Source organism: Sesamum indicum, linkage group LG1 (genome assembly GCF_026168435.1).
Source record: "Sesamum indicum cultivar Baizhima isolate 11 linkage group LG1, ASM2616843v1, whole genome shotgun sequence".
NCBI lineage: Eukaryota > Viridiplantae > Streptophyta > Magnoliopsida > Lamiales > Pedaliaceae > Sesamum > Sesamum indicum.
This window is the reverse complement of record NC_142657.1, coordinates 16,968,562-16,995,220: the sequence shown is the minus strand read 5'-3', so window position 1 is coordinate 16,995,220 and position 26,659 is coordinate 16,968,562. Positions and strand designations below refer to the sequence as shown.

The 26,659-nt window shown below is 32.3% G+C and overlaps 3 protein-coding genes across 4 annotated transcripts; 2 read left to right on the top strand and 1 right to left on the bottom strand.

The window, feature by feature from the left end:
* Positions 1-4,395: 4,395 nt before the first annotated feature.
* On the top strand, positions 4,396-7,149 carry PLMT (phospholipid N-methyltransferase). Its single transcript, XM_088877571.1, has 2 exons — positions 4,396-4,800; positions 6,568-7,149. Exons 1-2 carry the CDS (start codon positions 4,556-4,558, stop codon positions 6,815-6,817), a joined length of 495 nt encoding a protein of 164 aa, XP_088733697.1. The 5' UTR covers positions 4,396-4,555; the 3' UTR covers positions 6,818-7,149.
* A 1,333-nt stretch (positions 7,150-8,482) lies between these two features.
* LOC105165174 (uncharacterized) lies at positions 8,483-13,049 on the top strand. 2 transcript variants are annotated; one of them, XM_011084093.3, is made up of 6 exons: positions 8,483-9,345; positions 11,405-11,462; positions 11,581-11,664; positions 11,785-11,926; positions 12,477-12,841; positions 12,976-13,049. In XM_011084093.3, the coding sequence occupies exons 1-6, from the start codon at positions 8,811-8,813 to the stop codon at positions 12,992-12,994; spliced, it is 1,203 nt and encodes a 400-aa protein (XP_011082395.2). In that variant the 5' UTR covers positions 8,483-8,810; the 3' UTR covers positions 12,995-13,049. The 2 variants fall into 2 exon arrangements, with proteins under 2 accessions (XP_011082395.2, XP_088736057.1); XM_088879931.1 differs by having other exon boundaries at positions 8,484-9,345; positions 12,477-13,049.
* Positions 13,050-13,479: 430 nt separating this feature from the next.
* On the bottom strand, positions 13,480-15,527 carry WRKY40 (WRKY DNA-binding protein 40). Its single transcript, XM_011084080.3, has 5 exons — positions 15,321-15,527; positions 15,173-15,232; positions 14,711-15,049; positions 14,496-14,612; positions 13,480-14,245 (listed from the first exon to the last, which is right to left on the bottom strand). The coding sequence occupies exons 1-5, from the start codon at positions 15,402-15,404 to the stop codon at positions 13,895-13,897; spliced, it is 951 nt and encodes a 316-aa protein (XP_011082382.1). The 5' UTR covers positions 15,405-15,527; the 3' UTR covers positions 13,480-13,894.
* Between the last annotated feature and the right edge of the window lie 11,132 nt (positions 15,528-26,659).

Here is a 26,659-nt window from a genome sequence, read left to right as displayed (position 1 = left end):
GGGATTGAGTTGAAATCTTGAGATGAGGATTAAAGAAAGAAAAGGAGAGGGCCCAGATGAGCTTTTGACTAAACAGCGCATTTGCAGGTCGCATGGAAGAAAATTGGAGGGAGAATTTTGGGGGGTTGGGGGGTAGTAGTGGGTTACAGTGATGGTAGTTGATTTTCTTTTTTCCTTTTCTTTTCTGTATTTTATTCTTTCCCTTTTTTTTCTTTTAGGAAATTTGATATCATTTTGATACCATTCTAACATTGTTCAAACTATCTTTTAAAACTTATTTCGCTATTTTTTTATACTAAAAAATAATTAAACTCACCATTCAATTAGTAATTACATTATTACCCTTGGACTTAGGTCCAAATACATAAATACTTTCTGTCATTTGTAGAATTACGAATATACTTTTAAAAAAGTGTCAGTCTATTATACCTTTAGGAATGATTGTGTAATTTTTTTGTCTCTAAATATAGGGCATAATTGTAATTACAATCTCAAATAATGAACTTATAATTTTACAAAAAATATAAATATTTATATATTTGAACCTAACTTTAGAGAATGTTAACATAATTTACTTACTAAAAAAAATTATTTTCGGCTGAAAGGAAAAAAAAAAATCAAATTGCAAAAGTGCCTTTTTAGTGCAATAGTAGAGCCAAGTCTGTATCTATAAACTACAGAGACACAATAACAAGATAGATTACAAGTACACTTGTGTAGTGGTAACACTCACTAATTTTTTTCACTCGAATTATAAATTCCAACTTCAATAAAGAAACAAAGCTTGTTGCTTTATATAAATGTATTATAAATAAGGCGAAGTCAAATTATAATATTTGATTCACTCATTTTATGTGACTGTTATGAGTCAACAGTAGTTGATTATAATATTTGATTCAGCAAAATTCAAAGCGTCGATATTAATATATATTGATGGGAGTACTGTGGTCAAGTTAAGCAATGATTGAACAAATTTGGGCAAAAATATATTATATGGCGGTTAGAATTTCTTAATTCAAGACTTTGAGCAACCACAATTGGTCCGGTCTATTTGCTTCTAGCGGGCGTTTGGATCTATTTATAAACTTTTTAAAACATCTTATAAGATGTTGCAAGAATTTATAAAATTTTAAGATAAGATGTTAGGAATACTTATTTTAAAATTTTCAACAAATTACTTAGTTTTCCTCATAAAAAAAAAACAAATTGGTTAGTTTTCTTCAAATAATTATAATTTGTTATTAGCGACATTTATAAGTTTCGTAATATTATTTTATTTATATATTTCAATACTTTCTTTTTAAAATAAGATCTAATGTTTTATAAATTTAAAAAAGTATCTTATATTTAAAATTAATATATATATGTATATATGTTTAAAGATTTCAATATTACCTATGTTTGTTTTTTTGTTTGAAAAAGTAATATTACCTATGTTAGTTAATGATTGTGAGTCTTGACAATGTTGAGGATGTTTTTTTTGAAATTGTTGATAGGAGAAAAGTTTGATGGCTCATCTTTTGTTTTGTCCCTTCATTATTGAGTTGTCCCCAAAAAGACGCCAAAAAGAAAAGGAATGTAACTAAAGTCGTGATTCATCATTCCACTGCATACCTTCAACAGAGACCAAAAAAGAAAAAAGAGAAACATAGCAAGGCTTTGAAAACTATTTTGCCCAACCCCAAATATATTACATTTTTCATATTATAGGGAAATTTTCTTTTAAAAATAAATTTGGTTAGAGGATTATATATAAATTCAATATGAGAAATAAGGAATGAATTTTTTATTCCAAATCCTATTGTATCTTTTAATCCGTTAACATAAACAAATCACGTCTTTAAAAGATTGTATTATCTATTTTATTTAGAGTAAATCACAATGAAATTCTCTAAAGTTTGTCATAATTACAAATTCACCATCGTTATTTAAAAAATTACAAATACCTTCAGAATTAACGGCCGTTTAACAAATATCCCCTACAACACGATAGGGTATTTGTTATGTGACTGTTAATTTTTAAGGATATTTGTAATTTTTCAAGTAACGAAAAGATATTTATAATTATGAAAAATTTTAGGAAAGTTCGATGTAGTTTATCTTTTCATTTAAAGAAATATATATGATGGTATGTGTATGTTAATTGAAATATATATATATATATATATATATAATAAAGTTTAGAATAAAAATTCAATGCAGGGGAAATCAACTTAATTAAACCTTATCACATGGATGGAATATATGACAAATCAATTGTACAATTGTTGGTGAGTATATATATATGATAATGATGAAAGTGTCTTTTTTAACTTGTCAAAAGTGTCATTCTTAAAGTTGAAAGCTAATTTACCCAAATTGTGTCAATGCATCAAATAGTGTCAATGTGGATCCATTATATCCTATGTCATCTCTCTCTCTCTCTCTCTCTCTCTCTCTCTCTCTCTCTCTCTCCTCTCTCTCTCTCTCTCTCTCTCTCTCTCTCTCTCTCTCTCTCTCTTTTTCTTTCTAAATTTTGTTAAATGAGTTGAATGATGAAACTAATTGATACAATCTGATCGAGGTTGAAATATACGACCACATATCCTCCCAATATCTAGTGATGCGATCCTGGGAATGTGGCATGCTCCAACATTGTATTCAGACATATCTATTGTGGAGTAAAATTATAATTTTGTGATACTTTTAGCCACTCTAGTTAGAATAAATAGGTATTGGGTCTAGTTTTATTGCATTTCACGTAAAACTATTATGATAGAGATCATTATCAACAACTGTTAATGCAAGAGAATTTTTCGAACCACGTGAATCTTGTGCCTTACAATTGTGTTCTTTCCATACTTTTAATATATTTTCATGATATGTCAAAACACAATTCTGATAGCATTTGAATTTAATTTAATCATTTACCAAGTTGAGCTGGGACGAGTCCAATACACGAGCAACTTCAGTAGCTTAATCTTCTTCTTCTTCTTTTTTTTTTTAAAAATATTTTTACTCATCAGCCAAGTCAGGCCAAGTTTCAAGGCCTTATGAAATGAAATACTACATCACATTTGGCTCATTACGCTCAACAAATTAATCGAAACGAATTTTTTCGATTAATATTGAATTAAGTACTAGTAATTTTCTATCAGATCACTCTAAAAAAGGTACTTTAGAAATTCAAGAACCCTTTATAAAGCGTTTCTGAAGTATTTTTCTTTGGTTTTGGAAGATAATAAATGTGTAATTCTGAGAAGATTTGGTATGTCTAACTTTGTATCAAAATTATATTAGTAAAGAATGAAGAAAAACAAAATAAAACTTATTAGAAAAAAAACTAAGAAATATTCATAATAGAAGATATGGGAACAAAGGAACATGGAAGATTGATGGAGGTAGGGCCATTCCATCAGCAAAGGAAAGGGAATATTTGAGCATGGGCCTACCATTCTAATCATCTTCTTTCTGCCCTTTAACCTACTTTTTTACTTTTTCTTTCATGAAAAATCACTATCCGGTTAAAACTTTTCACTTCATTTGTTCTTCATGGTAAAAGCTTTCACCTTTTTCTTTTTTTTTTTTGGGTGTGTGTGTGTGTTGTGTAATACAGCTAAGGATTTCATGCTAATGTGGGTAAATTTCTAATACCCATTTGGCCCCAAGACTATTTACTGAACAGGTTAAAAAGTTGTATCTTTTTATTGATGCGTAGATTCAAAATAATCGGATTCGAACAGATTGATGGCTAGAAGAAGATTCCTTTGATGTTGCGACACGTGCCATTGTATGCCTTTGTTGTTTACTTATGTGTCAAAGCATGTATCATTTAAACTCTCTTTCTACTTAGGTTTAATTTGATCTAATGGTTGCTTAATTGGGTATTAATTTTGGATTAATTAATTTTAGTAAACATGATGAGTATAATACGAAAGCTTAAACAAAAATACCTGGTTGTCGTACTATTAATTTGGTTGGGTATCCAACTTACATATGGTCAGTACTATTAATTTGATTGTCGGAATGTTTTTGTTGAGACGAGTAATTTTTATAAATCAGGTCCAATGATGAGAAAGCCCAAACCATTTATAGATAGGACATACTGGGCTGATTTGCCCCAATTACACTACACAAGTTTGGACTTGCTTCTAAGGAATTTTATAGCCCACTTGTGTGTTTGTCATAACACCTTCCAACGATTGATGATACAAAAATCCAATGCCAGTAATTTTAATATTTTTGTTAATATATCTATAGAAAAATAAATTTATAGTATATAAATTATTATAAAATACTAATATAAATTATATAGGTGATCGAATTTATATTGAAAAACATAAATTTGTCCTAAATTACCCCACAAAATACTGTTGAATTGGGCTTAAATTACATAAATTAACCAATGAGCAAAGCGTGCATCCGAATCGCAACTGGTAGAAGCCCAATTGTTGGATCAAACCATCGCAACCCACATCTGTCCATCAAACACATATACAGTGAATCGACCGCTGCTGCCCCAAGTCCAGACTTTTCTGCAAAGAGAAGAAGAAGAAGAAGAAGAAGCAAAATCAAAATGGGAATATGGGCATGCTTAGGAGTGATTTCGCCATTCCCGTTTTACTATTTTCTTTGGAATAATCCACAATCATGGGTTGATCTGTGTGGGCGAGGGCGTGACCCCTGCAGAGTCATGGCGCTGGTGTCGCATTTCCTCAAGCTTGCCCAGTTCATAGCGCTCTTCTCGGTCTCCACTCTTTCTTGGCCCCCGCCGCTCTACTTCTGGCCGCTCTTCCTTTTTGGGCAGTTCCTTAACTTCAGGTCTGGAGCACTACTTCTGTTGCTCTACTTGTGTGGGTGTTTATGGGAATATGGGTGTGTTTGGAGTGTTTTTCTTGGGTTTTGGATCTTGAGAGAACCCTTTTAAAGTTTTTTGAACTCTTGGGGTGCCTTGGTTCTTGGTTTTGGTGATGCGTTTGGTTTGGGATCAGGGATTCTGCATTTGGGTGAGTTTTGCTTTTGGGCAAGTAGAAGATTTTGATAGTCTTGTATTAGGTATTTCTTGTGATAGTCAAAAGTTTAGGTTCAAGTAAACTCGTTTTGATTACCTCAGCTAAGAGAATATAGCACCATGAAGTGTTCTATCGCCAAGAAACATTTGCCCAACTTATCATCTTAGCAGCCTGACCAACATTCTAGGAATGTTAACTCAAGTTTCCACTAGATCAGCGCAAGTTATTGTCAATCCATAATACACCCATATAAAGTGGCGATTGGGAACACAAGAGGAATGTAAGTCCAGTTTCCAATAGATCAACGCCGGTGACCCGTCAATCTATATTACATCCGCATAAAGTGTCAAGCTGTGAGATCTTGGTAAAGTTTGAACTCTCTGTGTTCAAGTGGATAATTAATCATTTTTACCACTAGCGGTGGTGTAATCTTGTATGGGGTTACTTTAATTTTGGTGCGTTGGTTATGTAGGACTTATCTCCCTTTTCCCTCACAATTGATGGATGGACATGACCTGAAAATAGTACGCTTGTTGGACTCTGCAATAAAGGAAAGTGCATGTTAGCTGGTAATACCCTCTATTTTAGCTGTGAGCTGATTGAAATTTCAGCTAATCTTATGTTTGTGGGACCATTGGAATGACCCTGTGTTTGTGGAGAGAGTCCTGCTAAAATCAATGAATGCTAGGGAAAAGTTGTTCTTCCCTGGAAAACGTGAAGCACTTAGAACATGTTGATAGGTATAAATAGGGCTGTAAATGTTCGAATTGATCCAACCAGAACAAAGTATTTTTCAAGCTTGGTTTGGAACCATTATCTTGTCTTTGTGTTTGGTTTGATTTTTAACTGAATAGAGCTCAAGAGAATTTTCATGATAAATCCGGCTCAAGTAGCTTGACACTTTCACACATACTTTGTCATTTTCTTTAACTAACCAAGGTCGAGCGTCATATCTTATCAAATGAAGAAAAAAAGTAGTCATGTTTGCTTTATTTGCTTAGGCTATCAAGTAACTTGGTTCGTTTTTCAGCCCTAGTTAAGAGATGGATGAGGGGCCAAAAGCGAAGATAATGATCCTCCATTGAACTTTGATTTGTCTAGCCTATTCCTTTTGGTGGCATTGTGCAGTCCTTGCTTAGCATCATTTCTTAGAAACTATGATGAACTAAATAATAATAAATGGATGAAAGGGACGTCTAATTTCATTGTCGTGTTAGTATTCTTACACTCTATGAGCAACAAAAGCAGTCTTATATGCTTCTTCCTTGTATTTCTATCCATTTTTTTTCACTTAGGATTTCAGTATCATCTTCATGTCACTTCTGCAACCCAAACGTCTTCACAGACAAAATTTCGTGTGGTTGGATATTTCAAAGGAAGTAGGAAGAAAACATAAATCTCTTCTCCCTCCTCTTATAATCACAGAACAGAACTTTCAAAACTAATAGATGCACTACCATCTTTACAGAGAAGGGATATGATGCTTAATGGGGAGAATCTTTTACTTTGCATGATGACATTTTGACTGTCTGGACACGTTCTTGTCCGAATATGACAAACGCAATTTCTGGTGCAGGGTCTACCAGCTGCTGGGAGAGTCAGGAACTTACTATGGCATTCGTTTCGGGAAAAACATTCCATGGGTGACGGAGTTTCCCTTTGGAGTGATCAGTGATCCTCAGTACATTGGAAGCATCATGAGCCTTCTCGCTTGTCTTCATTGGGTTCCCTTTCTATACATTATCCTCTGGGTTCTTGGCTACATGTTTATGATGAAAGTTGAGTCAAAGGAAGACCCCTCGACTCGTGCAAAGCCACTCTCTTGAGTTTAGCATCAGGTAATTCCAATCTTTTTCCTAGTTCTTTCGGTCCCTTTCTCATGTATGCCCACAAAATTTTGTTCGTTTCGTTAGAACGATCTTTAGAACGTACTTTTAGTTGGTATAATCAATAACGTCGGCCGATTCAAGAAATGAGTCATTGAATGTAATTTTGGTATCATGCCTTGACTTGTGGTGGTGATCGAAGCTCTACCCAATTTTATGTAACCAAAAGAAAAAGGAGAAGAAAAAAAAAAAGAGGGTTTGTGGACTGTGTTGTAAGATGCAGTGAAAACTGAGTTGGAATGAAATTCGATCATAATTTTTGTATCGTGAAATTATATAAAAACGTGTGTAATTAAAGCAATATGAGAATTTGTTGTAGACTTGTAGGGTAAATGATACGATTAAAAGTTAGAAAATGATTGATTTGAATTAACACTCAAACGAATTAAACATTCAGGGCATTATATTTAGTAAATGGATGCGGATTGTTTGACACAAAACCACTTTTTAGCAACTTCAAAAATTGCAAAAAATAAAATAACTAATGCCATAGAAAAAATAAAATAACGACAACAAAAATATATTTCACACTTTATTTTATAAGGACAAATTGATAATATTAAACAATAAATGAGATTATATTCGATAATGAAATTAGGGAATGAAAATTCTTGAAAATATGACACTATATATTTACGTATTTATGTATAGATACATGAATGGGTTTAAAAATACAATAAAGTTAGATAGACTGAGTTGATTTTAAATAATTTAAATTAGCTCATGTGGTGCTAAAATTAAAATATCAATATATATACCTATATATAAATTCAATAGTCCTTTTATAGAATAATTATATATTTAACGAAACGTTGCGATTTTTCTACGATTTTTAGTTATAACTCAAAACCAAATAAAAAGTGCAATGCAGTTTTATTGAAAATTTAGGATTGCTATTTGGAAAACAAAACACAAAAAACAGTTAAAGGAGTGTAGGGAGAAACATTTAACAATACAACCAAAATACACACCTTTTTCCAGTGCTTCCTCAGCCCCCAAAACTTGGGAACAATCTTTGCCTCCAAAGAAAAATAAAACAAACAAAATCAGTTCTATCATCTAACAAAGAAAGAGATAAGATTAGACAAAGAAAACTATAAACCAAATTACCTTGAATGTTGTTCAGGCCATAAATGGTACAAAATCTTCATCTTTCATCCTTGTTTTTGTCAATAAACTAGATGACCATACCAACTTTTGTTGATTTTCATAAAAATTCTACAACCTAGCACAATTTGAAAACCCTAGAAGAATGGTCTCTCGTTTTCTCCCTCAATAAAAAGGTAAATCTGAAAAGTCAATAGACGATTTCATATTATTCAATCAAAAGGACAAAATGGAAAAATCAAAAAAAGTTTAAGGGATGTGAGCTTAATTTTTAAAAATAGAGGGGGCTTTTAGATTATTTACAAAATAGTGGGTAGTTCTTTGGAGATAAACGAAAACACTGGATGATTTTATGCAATTATCTTTTATAAAAATTGAAGATATAATAAAGAAATTAAATAAAAAGAAAAATAGTAATAGGTTGCCTTCCCTGAGGTGGCAGGCATTTAATGGTTACTCTTCAGCTCACTCTTTCTACACAAATGAACTTCACTTACCTACTTCTCTCTCTCTCCCTCGCTTTTCTCTCTCTCTAGAAACATCCATAATTGGCCGCCGTTGATCAACTGCTGCAACTGTTGTTCTAGTCGGCAGGGGCTGCGCGGCCACTCCCATCCGCCGTTACTCTACGTTGTAGTTCTCTGAATGCTAATGCTGTTCGCGGTTCGCTCTCTGGGGTACTGATTTTCCTACTCTTGGTACCCAGCATACCACAATGCACTTCCCGGACCTCACTCGAAAAGCCCTAATTTACTTTACGCAATGTTCATTTTGAAATTTTTGCTGGCTTGTGGAGCGTCGGGAAACCCTAACACTAGTTGTGATAATGTCTGGACCGCCGATGGTGCAATCGATGAACTTCGCCGAACCGGAGGATAGACCTGTGCTGGGACCTACGGGAAATAAGGCCAGATCCGTGGAATTGAGGAAGCCGATTCTGAAGCCGAAGAGTGAAAAGACACGACAGTCCCCCGAGGCGGACAAGGGGAAGAAGCCCCCGGCGACGTTGCATTCGCCGGAAATTACGACGGAGAAAATCCCGTCTCCGGTGGGTTTTAGGAGGAATGCAAGCAGTGCAGCCTCGATTCTGAGGCAGCGGCAGCCGAATTTGTCGCTGAATGCTTCGTGTTCTTCAGATGCTTCGACGGATTCTTCGCACAGTAGGGCATCAACAGGGAGGATCGGCCGGCGGACTGGGACTTCTACTCCACCTCTAAAGAAGAAACAGCAATTTAGCCCGAAAGGCGAGAGAATTGAGAAAATGGCGGGAAATGGGAAAAGTGTTGGGGGTGAGAGTGAGGGTATAGAGTGCGATGGTTCTTTGGTTAAGAAAAGGTGTGCTTGGGTGACTTCCAATACTGGTATGTCTTTAACGTGCTTCTTGGAATGGTAGAGAAAATTTATGATCTATTGGATGATCAATTTTAGGTGTTTAGCATGAAGGTCTTCAGTGGATATCCAATGTATGTCACAGATGTGTTTGGTTCATAATGGTAGGATAATCTGGAATTTATTGATGCTGTTTGTGATCTGGATTAGTAAATCAATTGGCTCTGCTTTGGCATTTTGTTGCTGGAATTCACTGTTTATCATCTGTTTTTAAAGTGTTAGGTAGTGACATTTCTTGATATGCTGTGATCTAGATCGTAGACGAGCAAGTCACTGGTGAATCTGTCCTATGATAATAATTTGGTGTATATTCTGCAGTTTTCTGGGTCAAGAAATATAGAAGCAACTATAGTTTAGCAAAAATCTTTCTTGTTATGTGTTTCCTCAGCTGGCCAATTAATTAGTCTACAGAAGATGTGGTTGTTTGTCCATTCAAGACAATATGTGAAATGGATTTATTTTACTTTAAAAAACAAGCAATTTCTACGTTCCTCATAGGGATTCTTTAATACCTATTAGTTATTAGAAAACTGACAGCATTAATTATTGAGAGAGGAGAATGAGGTTGGTGAGACACGCTACTTTAGAATATTGTGTTCTTCTGCTTTTCTAGGAATCCTGTCTTTCTGAATGGATCAACATCAAAAAAAGCACAGCATATATATGAATAAGATTGTTTCTCTTTTGAGATCTGAAAGTCAGGGTTTCAATGAGCATGATGTTGTCTAGTAGGTTTCTATGTGGATGAGGATCTCTTCATGGACCAGTAGTTCCTGTTACATACATGAAATGCTTAGTAAGTGTATGTTTGTCAATGCACCAATGATGCAGGTCCAACCAACATTCCAAGCTAGTGGCAGATGTTACTGACTGAATGTGATCTGAAAGTGACAAAAAGATTCCAAATATGAACAAGGGGATTAAAACAGTTCCCAGGTTCATGAAGAAGATGCCTTATAAACATTTCAACCTTCAATATTTAGATTAGTTAGCCCCCCAAAATTTATGACTTCCCTTTTACATGGGCACCTGTCATTCTGGATCTCCAAATTATATGTTTTCTTGATGCCTCTACCATGCAAAGGAGGACCAAAAAAGTAAGATAAAGGATACACCTATAAACCAATATCCATACTAATTGCTAACTTACATATATTGAGACTAGAAAAGCTATAGGATTCTGATGTTTTCATGAAAATCGGGAAGTCAGTAGCCCCTCCATAATCTTGTGCCACTTGGTAACTATCTAAGACCTCCTTATTGGCTTTCAACACAAAACAAGTCAGGATCAGGAAAACCTTGGCTTTTAACCACAGCATGTCAGGCACTTTGGTCTTGTGCTCTACGTTTGCATGTTTTGAGAATGTTTTCTGGTTTTTTATCTTATTCAGTTGTGTAAATTTCTGTTTTCTCTGTTAACTCTAAGGAGATCGAGTAACTTTTCCAGTACTTGGAAATAATATTAAAATTAGTTGTTGCTAACTTTGAGTTTTAGATGGATGGCTGGTCGCAGAAGTCATAAATGGCGCAGTACTGAAGCCAAATCAAATATTAATGTAGTTTTTCTGTTCTCATCCTTTTGAGTATGATATCCTTCCAAGTACTAGAGAGAATTCTGTCCACAGTATTTCAATTAATTTATGTACTTGTCCTTCATAATTGTCTTTGATGGATGTAATAGAGAAAGAGTTTTTTCCTACCATGAGCTATAGGTGTTTGAGTGAGTGAGTGTAACTGCAATGGGGCAGCAGAATGCTTCCTAGCCACCTTCCACCTTCCCATGCTGTATGATGTCACCATTCTTGAGTATTTCTCTGATGCTGCAAACCACAGATGGTGTGTGAACTCAGTCATATTGAATGAAAACAGTTTCACCATTTGATATTAAACTGTGCTTTACATCTAATTCTAATATCTTCCGTAATATATGTTGGTGATTAGCAGTCCATTTTTTGTGCATATGACTTCTCTAAATGCATATGCAACTGCATTTGTAATTCCATCTACTAATTGTTTTTTCATTTCCAAAAGACCCATCATATGCCGCTTTCCATGATGAAGAATGGGGACTTCCTGTCCATGATGACAAGTATGTAATATGTATTTTGTCCTGCTCGGTTTACTTATACTGCTTTTGGTTTAATAGTAGTTGATATCTATTTTATGATTTCCTCAGTGTTCATTTCTATGCTTCTGACAATTTGCAGGAAACTTTTCGAGCTGCTTAGCTTTTCTACTGCGTTGGCTGAACTAACATGGCCTGTCATTCTTAGCAAAAGGCCTATATTCAGGTATCTTAGCATTGCTCTTGTATTGTGTGTAGCTTTTAAACTATCACGATTCACGAGAATTTCATACTATTCACAAGCTTTTCCTGGACGCTGATTGTTTCTGCATGTGTTGGAATGCAGAGATGTTTTTCTGGACTTTGATCCAATTGCTGTCTCAAAATTAAATGACAAGAAAATTGCTACACAAGGGAGTCCTGCAAGCTCTCTTCTCTCTGAACTAAAGCTGCGAGCAATTATTGAAAATGCACGTCAAATCTGTAAGGTATGCAATGAGTTCCTTATTTTATTGAATTTTGCATCCCTTATAGGTAAATAATTAGTTGCATTTGCACTATGCATAGTTTGCTGAAATACGCGACTTTCTTCACTACTACTTGTACCCTTTTCTTAAAGAAGGCTTGTGCAGCCACTTTCCATTTGAACGGAAGTTAATATAAGTGGATATGGCCAAGCTAATTTCAAGTTGCTGTGTTTACGAATTTTTAATCTCTGATTACTGATGTCTCAAATAAAGTGTTGGGAGTGCTTCCTCAAAGATGAATGCTTCTAGCAATTTCATTAGCACACTGCGCACTTGGAATGAAAATTTAAATCATTAGGTACGGAGACATTCAGAAAAGATTTATCATCTAGCATTCTAGCTCTAATTAAGAGTAAATTTTGGGTCATATTCAACTGGTAACTCGACCACATGGTTAAGTTATCTTTATCTAGGAATACAAAGATAGTAAGAAAAATCAAGAGTTGTAAACATAGATGATTCCATAAATATTTAATCATTCATCTGATATTCGTCTGCTTTACTTGTGCAGATAATAGATGAGGTTGGGTCTTTTGACAAATACATTTGGGGTTTTGTTAACTACAAGCCTATAGTTGGTAATTTCCGCTATCCTCGGCAAGTTCCAATCAAGACATCAAAAGCAGACACCATAAGCAAAGACCTTGTTAGAAGGGGACTTCGAGGAGTTGGTCCAACAGTTGTCTACTCATTTATGCAAGTGGCTGGAATTACAAATGACCATCTCATCAATTGTTTCAGATACCAGGATTGTATAGCTGCGGGTGACTTGAGGGATAAGAATGAGGGCATTACGTCCAATAATGAAGAGAATCCACCCGAAGATCTCAGAGAGTTGGAGTTAGTTAGAGATATTGATGATTTGAACTTGTCCAGGTAGTAAGTACTTCTTTGGGCATTAACTTTGATGATCTGTAATCTATTATGTGAAGGGGTAGTTTGGATCGGCTTATTGCTGACATAAGTTCTATGTACAAATCTTTATAAATTATTTTGTTCTTTTCTTGTAGATTGCATCATAGCGCTTGAGATGTAGAGGATAATCTTATTTATGAGGATCAATCACTCGTGATTCTTGCTTCAATCTGTTTACCATATTACAGACAGACAGAGAGAGGAGAGAGAGAAGGAGCATTTCGGACTATATCCTTTTAGTTAGCAGATCTCATTAGTTTTCTGCATGCGTATAGCAAGCATGCTCATCTTCTGTTAATTGGAGGTCTTGATCGTCTCGTAATCTTTGAAAGCCAAGAAAGTAGAGGTTTCGGAAATAGTATCATTTTTTAAGGCAAAGATGCACGGACTTACACCCTCAATGCTTTTCACATTCTCGGACTACCTTAAATTGTTGCAACTTTTTGTGCGTTCCCCTGCGCTCTGTATTGCCCATTTGTTTTCGTTATTCCCCAAGATTTCCGTACATGTTCTTGTATATCCACTAGTTTAAACAATATTGTATGACTGTTTGACACATAATAAACAACTGAATTAGCTGAAGATTTGGCACACTTCCATGTGGAATCTTTGGCTTAATCAACTTTCTTTTAAATCATAAACCGAATTCACAAGTGAAAAATCTATGCTAGACCAATTGCGATGGAGTTTCCCTATACTACTCTTTCCAACTATTTCTTTTTCCCTCTGGATTCACTTGATTGTTGTTGATACAGCTAGGCTTACGCCTCTCACATCAATTACAAACTTTCAATTTCCTTGTTCCCTTGATTGTCTGAATTAGGCCAGACATACAATTCCACAAGCTTGATATCCGCAGTTTGCGTTCAGGCACAAAGACAAAATTTGTTCCCACTTCTTTTCATTCTTGCTAAGAATACCAATCCAGAGTGACTTGAACTTGCACCGTCTGCTTCACTTGAAGCTCCCAATCACTGATGAAGCTCCAAACATACATAACTGCCATTTTTCTGACTAATTACTTTGTTGCAAAAACTTTCCAGAAATAGCAGCTGCGAAGGCTGCTTTGAAATTGGGATCTTTGGTTAAGATAGAAGCCATCTGCTCCACAAGATACTTCGGTATTTCTGGTGCATCAATTTTGTCTCTTAAACTCGTCATTTCATCATGACTTGGCTTTGGTTTTGTGAGATCAAGAGTTATCGTTGGCCCAGATGAGCTGATAGACGTGGAGCATGGCACAGTGCCTAGAGTCAAGCTCCTGTTGGATCCTGATGTCGTCTCCGGTTTTGTGGGGTGAGGATGGTTGTGTTCCCCTTCATAAGTTGCAACCACAATTGATTGATCTTCTACACTTCTTTGAACCTGAAACAGGAATCGAGAAATTTGTTTGAGAACTAGGAAGAGACAACTCAATTCACTAATATTCTGTTTTCTTTATTATATTTCCGCTACAAGAAGTTTTCTTGATTCTGCAGTTTATGATCAAGTATACTCAGACCCCATTTTCGGACATATAATTACTTCTAACATTTTATGTTATTGACTAGAATTTGGGTTCTGGTTTTAAGTGTTTCTTGGACAGTAACTGATAACTGAAGCTTGAAATTCTAACCTTCTTCTTGACAGGACAGGTAGGAGCAAAGGAGCATTTGAAGTAAGCTCTTGGACAAGGGTTGTCTCTGGTAACCTTCTGCCCATATTTCCTCCATTGATAGCCATCCTTAACTATCTGTAACAATTTGGACACGACACAGTCTTTCAGTACAAGAAAAAACCAATCAACTTCCTTATAGTAGTAGTACTAAGTTCAATTAATTCTGGACTCACAAGGCTTGTATCGGATGCTTCCGTCCTAACGTAAACCCTTGAAATCTTTGCCTTGATGTGCTCTTCCCTTGGTTTCTTGGACGAATCTTCATCACTAGAGCTGCTCTCTGAAGGGCCAATGTTTGTCGTCCTGTTGTTGTTGTTGTTGATGCTACTTTCAGCTTTCCTCTTACTTGATGCTGCTGTGTTAATGTTATCCACTACTCCAAGATTCTTGCTTGTTTGCTCCATTAATTGGTTTCTCAGTTCAGTGTAGTTCTCACACATCACCGTTAGCAGTTCTGTCAGCTTCTTGTTCTCAGCACTCACCCTATTCAGCTCCTCTATCAAAGCACTTCTCTGAGGGAAAATTACAGAAAAAAAACCGTCACACACACAGACACATATATATACACTCCCACACTGACGTCAAGAAACTCTAGTGTGTGTTGTGTGTGAAAGAATGACGGAACAATTGTTAACCTCTTGTCTCATAGTCACATGTCTGCCCAACTCAATGGAAGTGCTCTCCAATTCTTGTTTCTGAAACCAAAAGTTTGAAGACTTATGAGACGCTTCATCCAGTGAAATTGCGCATTGGGCTATAGAAAAGATGGATGAGTAAACGTACCGGTGAAGGAGCATCGTCGAGAAATCTGAGAGGTTTGACATTAAGATCAAGTGAAGTAGTATTCAGCAGACTAGTGAATTCCATGATGACTTCTACTTCTTGCAATCTAAACAATCTCTTCAAGGTTCTTCTTCTTCACCTGTGTTTTCCAATGTGCACGATGTTCTTGCAGCTTGCACTACTAAATGAAGATAAGATACATCAATTATGTGTATATATATATATGTGTCTGTGTGGAGAGAAGAGAGGAGAGGAGAGAGAGAGAGAGGGACCACAAGTTGTAGGAAGGTAAGGAGGAAGATGGGAGTGGAGGAGATAAAATAATGGCCCTCGGAGCTGTAAATTGGAATGATCTGCTTCTGGACACTATTTTCTATAAATACATAAAATAAAAATATTGGAGACAGACAGCATGGTATTGGTGGGCGTTGGCAAGAAAAGTAAAACCTTGGTCGGTTTATTAGAAAATATGTCTCATTAATTGTTTTCATAAACTATTAATTAATACTCTACTATTTTTAGAGTAAAATATGTATATTTAATGAAAAAATACTAATAGAAAGATTTAGGGGATTAATTAATTATTTATTCTTTTTTTTTTTGGTTAAAAAACAAAGAAAAGAAGTAGAATAATAATAAGAAAGAAAAGGGAGGTGGAGACTTTGGAGAAGTTGGGGGATTGAAATTCTCTTGAGAATTAGGTCAAAGTCACGCCCACCTTTGGCTTTTGGGAAGAAGAAGAGAACGTACCTTCTCTTGCGTCATTCTTCTATATATATTTGAACTCCCTACGTTTGACCATTCTCTCTTCTTCATGTCTTTTTCATTACAACCCAATACTAATAATTATATAGTGTGTAATATTATATGGTGGAGTATTACATATTACACTGTGCTGTCACACGTTTACGCGCATTTTCCACATTCCAATCATTTTTTTCTATTGGATTCAAATTATTAATTTACGCGCTTCTCTCTTAATTTATTTATCAATATATACATATATATATTGATGCTGGATGTAATTAAACATGTAAAAATATATATAGAAGATTAATGACGATAATTATGAAATAATAAATTATTTGAATTGATAAATGTCTAATCCTACTAAACGCTTTTGATTAATTATGTTGTTAATTTGAATTAATATATGAGTGACGAGTAAATTTGTATAATACTTGTGTTTTAAGTACGCACTCCCTTATTGTTTCATTATAAAAGTAACACAATTTTGACCCACCAGCAAATATTATATATATATATATAGAGAGAGAGAGAGAGAGGGATTAATTTTTACAAGTTTCTATATGAAGATATTCTTCTAATGAGTATTTTTTACAAGTTTTTACAGCTTCAAACATGTTTGATTATTAAGGTGTTTGGGTGAGCTTTATTATTCTTAACCAAATTATTAATGAAACTATATATCTCATTTTAAGTTGAAAACAATATTGTTCTAAACATATATAGATTATAACACATTTATCACCTTTCTCCACTTTTATACAAATTCCATCCCTTCAATTTCCAAAATAATACAGTTCTAAAGTTGATGTTAAGTCTTCATTCTATTTATATATTCCTTTTTTTTAATAGATATAAATTTGGTTAATTATATTTTGTTAATGTCATTGGCTATTAAGTATTGATGATAATTTTATATAAATGCTGAATTTCATATTTATGACATGATTATATATATTATTTAATTAAAATCTTACAAAATTAATTATAAACAATCAATATATTGGAAACATATATATGCATTTAAAATATTGGGAAATTGTGAAAAGCAAATTACTAGGCGAGGAGTCCTACAATTCCAATCATGATCCCATAACACACAAAATATTAAGGTATATATTGGCCCCATTATTGGTAAGGATGAATCACATTTTGTGTAGATTGCACTCGCAATTCCATTTACCATAACTTTGAATTCAGCCAAACAAAACAAATCAAGATTTGAAGTGTGCATGATTTAGACATATACCATGATCATCACTCTAGCAATAGGACAATAGGTGTTCTAGAATGAGATCCCACATGAATATCATGTGTACTTGCACCTTTTCTTCTAGTCCAACACACACACACACATTTCCTTAATTCTTACCAATCAAACCCTAATTCGGACCAACTTTTTTCTACGTATTTCACACGAATCACAGTACTGTCTCTCAACAGAAATCTGGCATCCCACTTGATCCAATTCAAAGAAAAGTTTGATGTGTGCATAATCCAATGGGACCAAATGCAATGAACCATGAAGACGTGTCAAACTTGGCTGGTCCACCATCACGAGATGATGCAGACGTATGATTAAAGAGAAATTGTTTGATTAATTGGTGTGATTTGAGTGAGGGTTGGATATTGTAAAACTACCCAATGGCTGCCGGTTTTGGAGTTTTAGGAAGGAAGAAATTAGGGATGTTAAAGTAGTTTGAAAATTGACATGAATTCCACATTTGGTCTTTGTGCACCAACTCCTTTCTTGTCTTTTTTTCTTTTCTACCTATAATTACTTTTTTGTCTCATCTTATCTTTAGTTGACTCTTGTCAAAAATTTATATAGTGCATGCATGCACAATTAGTTAGGACTAAAAAATATTTTATGTGTCTTGCGATTCGATCGATGTCGTGTTATATTAGGTATTGTTTGTTCTATCTTCAATCTAATAATAGGGATGATCAACCATATTATTTGTCCTATTAAGACGCTATGTTAGAGAGATGAGACGCCTTAGACTTTATAAGTTGCTCAAACTCCTCATCTACAACTATTATGAAAAATATGCAATATCAGTGTTTTTTTTAAATAAATAAAGATTTATCATTTTATGTAAGTTTACATTTGGGTTTGTTTGGTATGTAACAAGATTTTAAGGGGGTTTTTTTTTTTCCGGTGTTTGAGCCTTTAAAATGTGAAAATGTGTTTTTCTAAAAAAAAGAAAAAATAATTTTACAAAAAAACATAACAAATTCGCAAAATTAATTGGAGGAAAAAGATATTGAACAAAAAAGAGACACTTTAAGGAAAGAAAATAGGACCGCACATTTTTATGATTGTATGTATTTACTAAATTGATCATGGAAAAAACATATTGTCCATATAAAGATAGTTGATTGAGGGGTAAATGTGGCTTTTACATCCATCTAGTAAATACCATGAGTAGTATAAATAGGCATTCAAATCATTGGTAAAAAGGGACTTTTGGCTGACAATAATCTGCCGGTAAATTATAATAAACTCTCTTCAAGTTTAACATAATTATAAATATCTTCTTATTGTTTGAAAAATATAAATGCCCCTAATATTTGATAAAATTATGTAATCTTTGAATGAAAGTATGAAGTTGTCAACTTTGCTCTTACAATAATTTTTTTATTTTTTAAAAACTTATAAAAAATCAAATGGGGTGGATGAAAAAATTTTAAAAAAATTATAAAAAGAAATATTAACATAGTCCATAAAAAATTAAAAAAAAATCAAAAATAAATAAAATTATAGTTTTTAATCTACAAGGGCATTTTGGTCAAATCACCACAAAAAATGAATGAAAATCTAACAGATTGGACAAATTGTTATACGACTGTTAAATTGAGGTGTTATTTATAATTTTTCAAACAATAAGGGATATTCATAATTATGCCAAATTTCAGGAAAGATCATTGTAATATATCATGTATTTAAAATGTGACTGGATTTTTTGGCCTTAGTTTATTCGCATCAATAAAATAATTTTTTCAACCATATTTTATGCATGCACTCTATAAATTTAGAAGTCGACCCACATCCTATATTTTTAAAAAAATAAAACTCTATTTCAGACGAAAGGAACTCTTTATAATGATTAATTATAAAATTTTTATAAATATTGATGATAAATAAAACTTATAGTGTAATGGTATATGTACGCATAACCTAAAAGTGTTTGGAAACGACAATTTTTTTGCTATATTTTTAGTTATTACTTCAAAAATAATCGGTTTGTATAATCCAAAATAAATGGATCCACGTTAACCCTAATTAAAATTAGACGCTTAGAAGGGTTGTGCATTATGTTTTAAGATTTGTACGTACGCTCATAAATTCACTTGGCTGGATTTATAATTTTAGATCCTTTGAGGTTTTTCTCTTTTTTATCCTTTTCTTCTTTTTGGTACATCAACTGCACCAATTATATAACGAATTTCAATTATCAATAATTAACATAGGTTAATTATATCAATATTAAATATGTATAATTAATATAAATAATTATTATCACAATATACTAATATCCATATGTTGATAGGATCCGAATTGATGATTTCTTGATCATAGACTTCAGTTTCTCTAATTAGGTTAAATGGTTGGCCCTTTTTGTTTTACTTTATGAATCACTGTTTGGTGAATAATTAAGGTTTATTCTCTTTTAAAAAGAGAAATTAAGGGTGATGAATCTTCTCTATTCTATGAGGAATTTTAGGACATATGAAGCACGTGTAATTCTTCATTATTGCACTTACTTGGCTATCACCCTATATATATATATATATATAAGTATATTTGCAATTTTTTTCAATAAATACAATTAATATATTATTAATACATTCAAATACTAAAAAATAAGTAAATATATATATAAGTTGTTTTTAAATTTAAAAATAATTTTAAATGATCAAATATAGGTTCTAAAAATTAATTATCTCTATCTCTTTTACAAAAACGGATTTTTGGAACCAATAATTTGAATGATTTCAATTTTATTGGAATTGATATCCATCATTAGAAAATGATCATTATTGCCTACTCTTTCGATGGTTATGGACTAAAATTATAATAAATAACTGGTATTGATCATATTTAAATAAACTTAATATAAAAACTTATTTTATATCCACTATGAAAAATATTTAATTCCTTTTGATTTGTCTTTTCCTGAATAATTTTGAGAGCTTATAAAACTCATTTCTTAAAATATTTATTACACTGTTGATCGACCAGCCTGCCACCCACCAAAAAACATAACAGGTTTAATTTAATATTTAAATATTTTTATTATTTGTTAAAAATTAAAACCTACTGATTACAGATGATTTGATTCGATATGAATGGATGGGTTGGATAAAGGGCTTATGTACAACCCTAATGTGTATTCATTTCTACTATATATAATAATATGTTTAAAATTTACATTCTTCTATTGCATTAAGTAATTTTTATCATTTAAAAATAAATAAATTGATTACAGTCTAATTTAAATTGACACGTATTCATGATCCTGTAATGTGTGATGCGATTTGTGACTTAATCAATATCCATAATTTGTGTGAGATATTGTCCGCTCTAACTTTTTATGAACATCACAATTTCGTCCTACCTTACTAGAAAGAGGAGGATTTGGATTTTATAAGCCGCTCAAACTCTTTATTTGTGATCAACGTAGGACACTTGTCTACATCAATAACACCAACATACAATAAACAAATCCTAATTAAATAAAAAAAACTATTATTTCTTATTTAAGTTAATTGGCAATGGATTTCTTATTCACAGTTATGGAAAATCAATTTCTTACCAACCCTCATTTGCTTAAAGACAAAGTGTAATTAATAGTTTCCTTAATGAATACAATTTTGACCGTGCAATGACAAAGAAAGAATAAGTTGTAGTAATTAAAGAATTTATCCAAAAAAAAAAGTCAAAATCTAAGTAAACCCTAATTAAAGAGTTTGAGCAAGTTGATTGATGTTCTTTGGACCACGGCGGTTCCAATGGTCAACCTGTGTCCACATTGAATGAATCCCCTTGGTTTTAGGTTGACAATTATGTATTCTAATTACTCATATAAACTCACAATTTCCATTACAGCCCCGTCCGATTGGAATGATAGAATTAAATGCAATCAAATAATATATGATGAATAAGTCCATACATATAAAAGTAAAATTGTGTATCATAATAATCTTTATCATATTAGCAATATTGAATTTTCAGGTTATTAGAGATACACATCGACCAAACTAGTTATTATGTAAAATAGGGGATCAATATATTCCGTAATATCTACTCAACCAAACAGGCATGTCTCTGATTACATTTGGTGTTTTTTTTTTTTTTTTTCATTCTCTTTCATTGTACTCACCACTTACAAAAATATAATAATATTTATCATATAATTAATTTAAATTCGGATGAATATTTTTCATAATTTAGTTTAGGGGAAATCTAGCAACAAAGATAGGAAGAATTCCAAAAGGCATGGTACTTTAGTTAGTCGGTCCTAAGCACATGGGTTTGACATTCAACGCCCCGAAATCCAACGTTGTCTGGTCACAAATATAATTAGTAGTAGTGGAAGTGGATGATGGAACAGTCATAAGACATAAATTTGAGGAAAATTGGGGGACCAAATTACAAATGTAGTGGTTGTGAAGAAGACGCCGTGACTATGAGCACAGGACTAAAACCAGTAGTAGTAGATGGAGTGTTGGAGTTTTCCGAGTTTGTCGTCTGAAATGCTTTGAATATTAGTCAGAATATATTTTTTTGAGCTTAGATTGGTCCTACTCTTGACATTCCGTATTCAAGTAGTTGGGTACGTTAAAATTGAAAAGGTAAAAAAATAAAATAAAATTAGACGTATATATATATATATATTGTTCTCGATGACATTAATAATTACAAAATTAATTGGATCATAGTGATACCATGGAATGGTAGTCTAACTTGAATATATTGTAATTAGATCAAATTTTAAGAGTGTAGACATAATTTAACTATGATTTAAATGTGTATTTAAGGAGTTATTTGATTCATTTTGTATCACGATAAAATTGTATTTTTTGAACATACCTACAGCTTAAATAGAAAGATTCCCTGACCAGCATTGTTACACTGATCTCCTCTCTCTTTCTGTCTTTTATTTAAAATATATATAAAATTCAATATTCAAGAGCCGACAACAATGGTTTAATGATTAAATCACTGACTTCTCACTTAAATATCACAAGTTCGAATTTCATCAAAGACATGCCGTAATTATTTTATGTCGACGGTGGATGGGCAAGCAATGGTCGTCTCCTAACGTTTGATCTAGTCGCGGTAGGTGTTTAGTTTTTGAGCATATTGGTAGTGAAAAATTGCAATAAATTTAAACAATTTTAGGACAAGTTTTGACAGAAAGAATATTATGACATAATCCAAATGAAATTAGAGAGTGAGGGAGGAATATTCTCTGCAATAGAACACTAACATGCTGTGTTTGTCAAATGAAAATATTTAAAAGCTCTTTGCAATCCTTGTACGGCCGTACCTAATTATTTCACGACCAACCAAAAGACAAGTATAAAATATTTGGATAGTCTAAGAATGTAACTTATGTCTTGGTAGGTAAGAAGTGTTTTACGTACAGTATGAGCCTGTAAAATAAATTCTTATCGTCTTATTATTAAAAATAAATTAAAAAGAATGTTTTAAATTTTTAATTTATGTTTTTGAATTGTATAAATAAATCGATTTAAGTCAAAAAAATTATAAACAAACTCTCTGTCAACTTTCTATAACTTATTGATGAAATCATAGATATTAAGTTGTTTTTTCCAACATTCTAATAAGTTCACATAAAGTGGGAATAATATCCACATTCTTCTCGAACATCTTTTAATAATGTCATATATATCAACGGCTATTTCTAGAAAAATCTTTGCTAAAGGTCTCCAAAATTGACTTTTTACACTAATAAAATTATATTTTAATCCAAATTCTCCGTACAAAAGAGCTTTGGAAACTCCCTTTAAACAAGTCAATTAATTCAATATGAATCTTTAATATGATACTTAAATTCCTCCTTGAAAAGTCATCCCTCATTGGGCTAAATCTACTTTAATTAAAATAAAAGTTATACCTTCATAAAAAGATTATTTATTTATTTAATTAAAAAGCTATATATATATATATATATATATACATGAGTCGTCCTTTTTAGAAGGAGTAATAAATATATATAAAAAAAATAAAGTATAACAAACTCAGATAAAATGCGACCATATCTATGTCTCATTTACTGCTCCAAGTCCTTTAATTTTGCACTGTTAATGTTATTTTTGAGGTATAAAAATGAATGAGAAAAAAAAAACTATAAAAAGGTAGTTATTAAAAGTTATGAGTGGAGAAGTAAAAAATAATTATTCAATCTATAAAAAATAACATACTAATAAATTAAAATATCAATAGAATGCTCTTTAATTATATATAATATAGTTAATTTTATTAAATTGATATATATATTCTTCTTCTGCATTATCAAAAGTTTTTAATGTGGAATTTCACATTCTTTAAACCACATCATAATTAAGCACATACAAAATTGACTAATATTTTCTAAAAGTATTTCATGATTAAAATTGAGATTTTACGAACAAATACAAAATCGCAAGTTTGATAGAACAGTTACATGCAATATTTTTTGTTCAGGTATATATAATCCATTATTTGTCATTAATTTTTCATCAGATTTATAAAAAAATAATTTGGTTTTTTTTATATATATATAAAAAAAAAGCCCACTATTTTTGGTCGGCCGTATGTTGTCTGAGTGTTAGATCTTTGTTTGATTTTATTGGTAAAATGATTAGTCAATGGGAGACTGTCCACGTAGTTTGAATCATTAGAAAAAGATGAGATACTTTTGCTACTAATTTGCTCACCACCACAGGTTGACAAATTTGACACGCTTTTAATTTCTTCTTGTTGACTCCTCCTATTTATATATATTATTACCCTATAAAATAGAGAGACAACGTTTCTTTTTTTTCTTGATGTAAATTGAAACATGCATTTATGTCGTAGAGTTAACAATTAAATATGATTTTGTAATAATATGATTTCAAGGAAACCTATCTCAACACATCCCTATTGTAGTAAATACAATGTAATATGGTACAAATCCCATGCCAATACCTTAAAAATGTGAATGTTGGATTTAAGTTTTATGTCTTTTAATATTCTACTGCGTTTTTGCGGATCCGATGCCCTTATGACAAGATAGACTGCAAAATACGAATATTGAATTCACGTCTCGTATTTTACAATTAGAATCATAACAAATTCACTACGGATTCTAGATTATGTGTGTTTTCAATTAAATTGAATGCATAAAATATGAATGTGAGATATGAAACTCGTATCCTGTAATTAAGGTCACAATAACCCATCGTGTTTTGTGAACTAACATGGATGTTGGATCCATATCTCATTCGGGGAAAGATGGAATTCAACTCGAATTTTTGAGATTGGATGTTGTGTGGGAAAGGGAGATTGATTCTACGATAGCAAGGACGTAGGACGAACTTCTTACTTTCATGAGTGACAGACCAGACAACTACCCGGGCTAAGCCAAGAGTTCGGTGGGAAGGGGATATCTAAAAGAAATCTAAGCTAGAACTCCGGGTGGGAAGAAAGATCTTTCCATTAAAACCATATAAATCCCACATGAGATTTATTGATAAAAATATGTTTCTAGTAATAACTAGATCATTCAAATTTAGAGAACAATAAGATTCAATAAATGATAAAATTTAAAAAAAAAAAAAAAAAGAGAAATAGTCATAGAAGTTTCTTGAATTTTCCCTCATATAAAACCCTAAATTTCAATTCCAAGTGACTCACAAACTGACATGTCCAAGGGGCTTGCTTGACTTTGCCCTTACACAAGACCTAGAGCCGTAAATATATATGTAAGAAATGTATGCTGATGACGCCATGCATGACATCATTGCACGCCAACATTAATTAATTAGAATATTCATATGACAATAATTTCTCCTATTTGTTTGTGTTTTTTATTTTGAATAAAAAATATGTATATTCAATTTTGTATAAATATTTATGAAAATGATAATATATATTGGATTAGTTAATAAAATTAAAATTTTATAATAAATTATGATGTTAAATTAATATATTTTTAATAAAAATAATAAGAACAAATATACTTTTACTTTAATTATTATTTTCAAGAATTAAAAATTGAAAACAAAAAGACAAACAAAGGATCCCACTAGTAGAAGCTGCATGCAACAGTATCATTGGGGTTTGGTTTCATGAATATATATATTAGAATCCGTGTGGATTTTCAATGTTTGTGGTCTTTGGCCTTTGCTCTATTCTTGTCTTTGTCTATTTAATTTCAATTCTGTTTCTTTGCGTCCGTACTCCTCGTGTTTTATGACTACCGTGTTTGAGTCAACCAAATATTATTAATTCGAACTATTATAACATATATTCATATATTATTTAATGGATTAATTGTGATGATGGTACTTATATTGATTATTTATTTATTATTGTATTTTTTCATAAGGTTTCTTTAATTCCTGTGGAATTGTTGACTTGCTGCTATTTTTTGGCTTCACAAACTAAAGCAACGGCCAATAATTATGGCGAAATTATATTAATTACTGTTACAGTAAATTGCAACAACAACCAATGAATTTAAATCTAATTATTAGTACACCCCTTCAAATTTTAATTATAATTTACGTAAAACACCTATTAAAAAAATTACATAAAAATCCTTAAGGTACAGCACATCTACGTCCTCTCAAGGGGTATACTTGTAATTTCACAAAGAACAAAAAATATTATATTATTAGATCTAACCTCAGGATATGCTCATGTATCTATCCTTACTAGCTATTAACCATGCTTTCTTCCCCTCAGTTTGGACAATCATTCATGTTCAACGCAAAAATATCAAAGGACAAAGCAAGTTATTTTCTCAATTTAAAAGGCCACATATTCTTAACCTAGTAAGCTAATTACCAAGCTGCCCATGGCCATAAGACAACAACCATAATTAATTGGAGGACGAGATTGTATTTTCATACAAGCCGTCACAACTATATTTGTATCAGTATAAATACTCCTAACGCCCTTGGAAGAGAGGAGATTGGAAAAATTAAAAAGATTTGTATAGCTACAAAATAGCTCGAGTGCATTTTGATCTTGTCACGAGAAATACAACAATTGTTACACATTAGACCACATTTTTGCGACATAAGAAAGAAAAAACAAAAGACAAGTTGAATATACATGGGAAATTGCATTCTTGACATAATTTTTTAGCATAAATTACATTGGCACTCCCTGATATTTGTAAAATTATAATTATATTCCTTAAAATTATAATTGTAATTACAACTACACTTCCTATTCAAAAGCAAAGTTTATATAAACACTCCCTGAAAAATATTATAAAATCACCTCTCAGGGATATAGCTGTATTTTGTAAAATATAATAAGTATTTATATAATTTGATCTAATTTAAAAAAAATATCAATATAATTT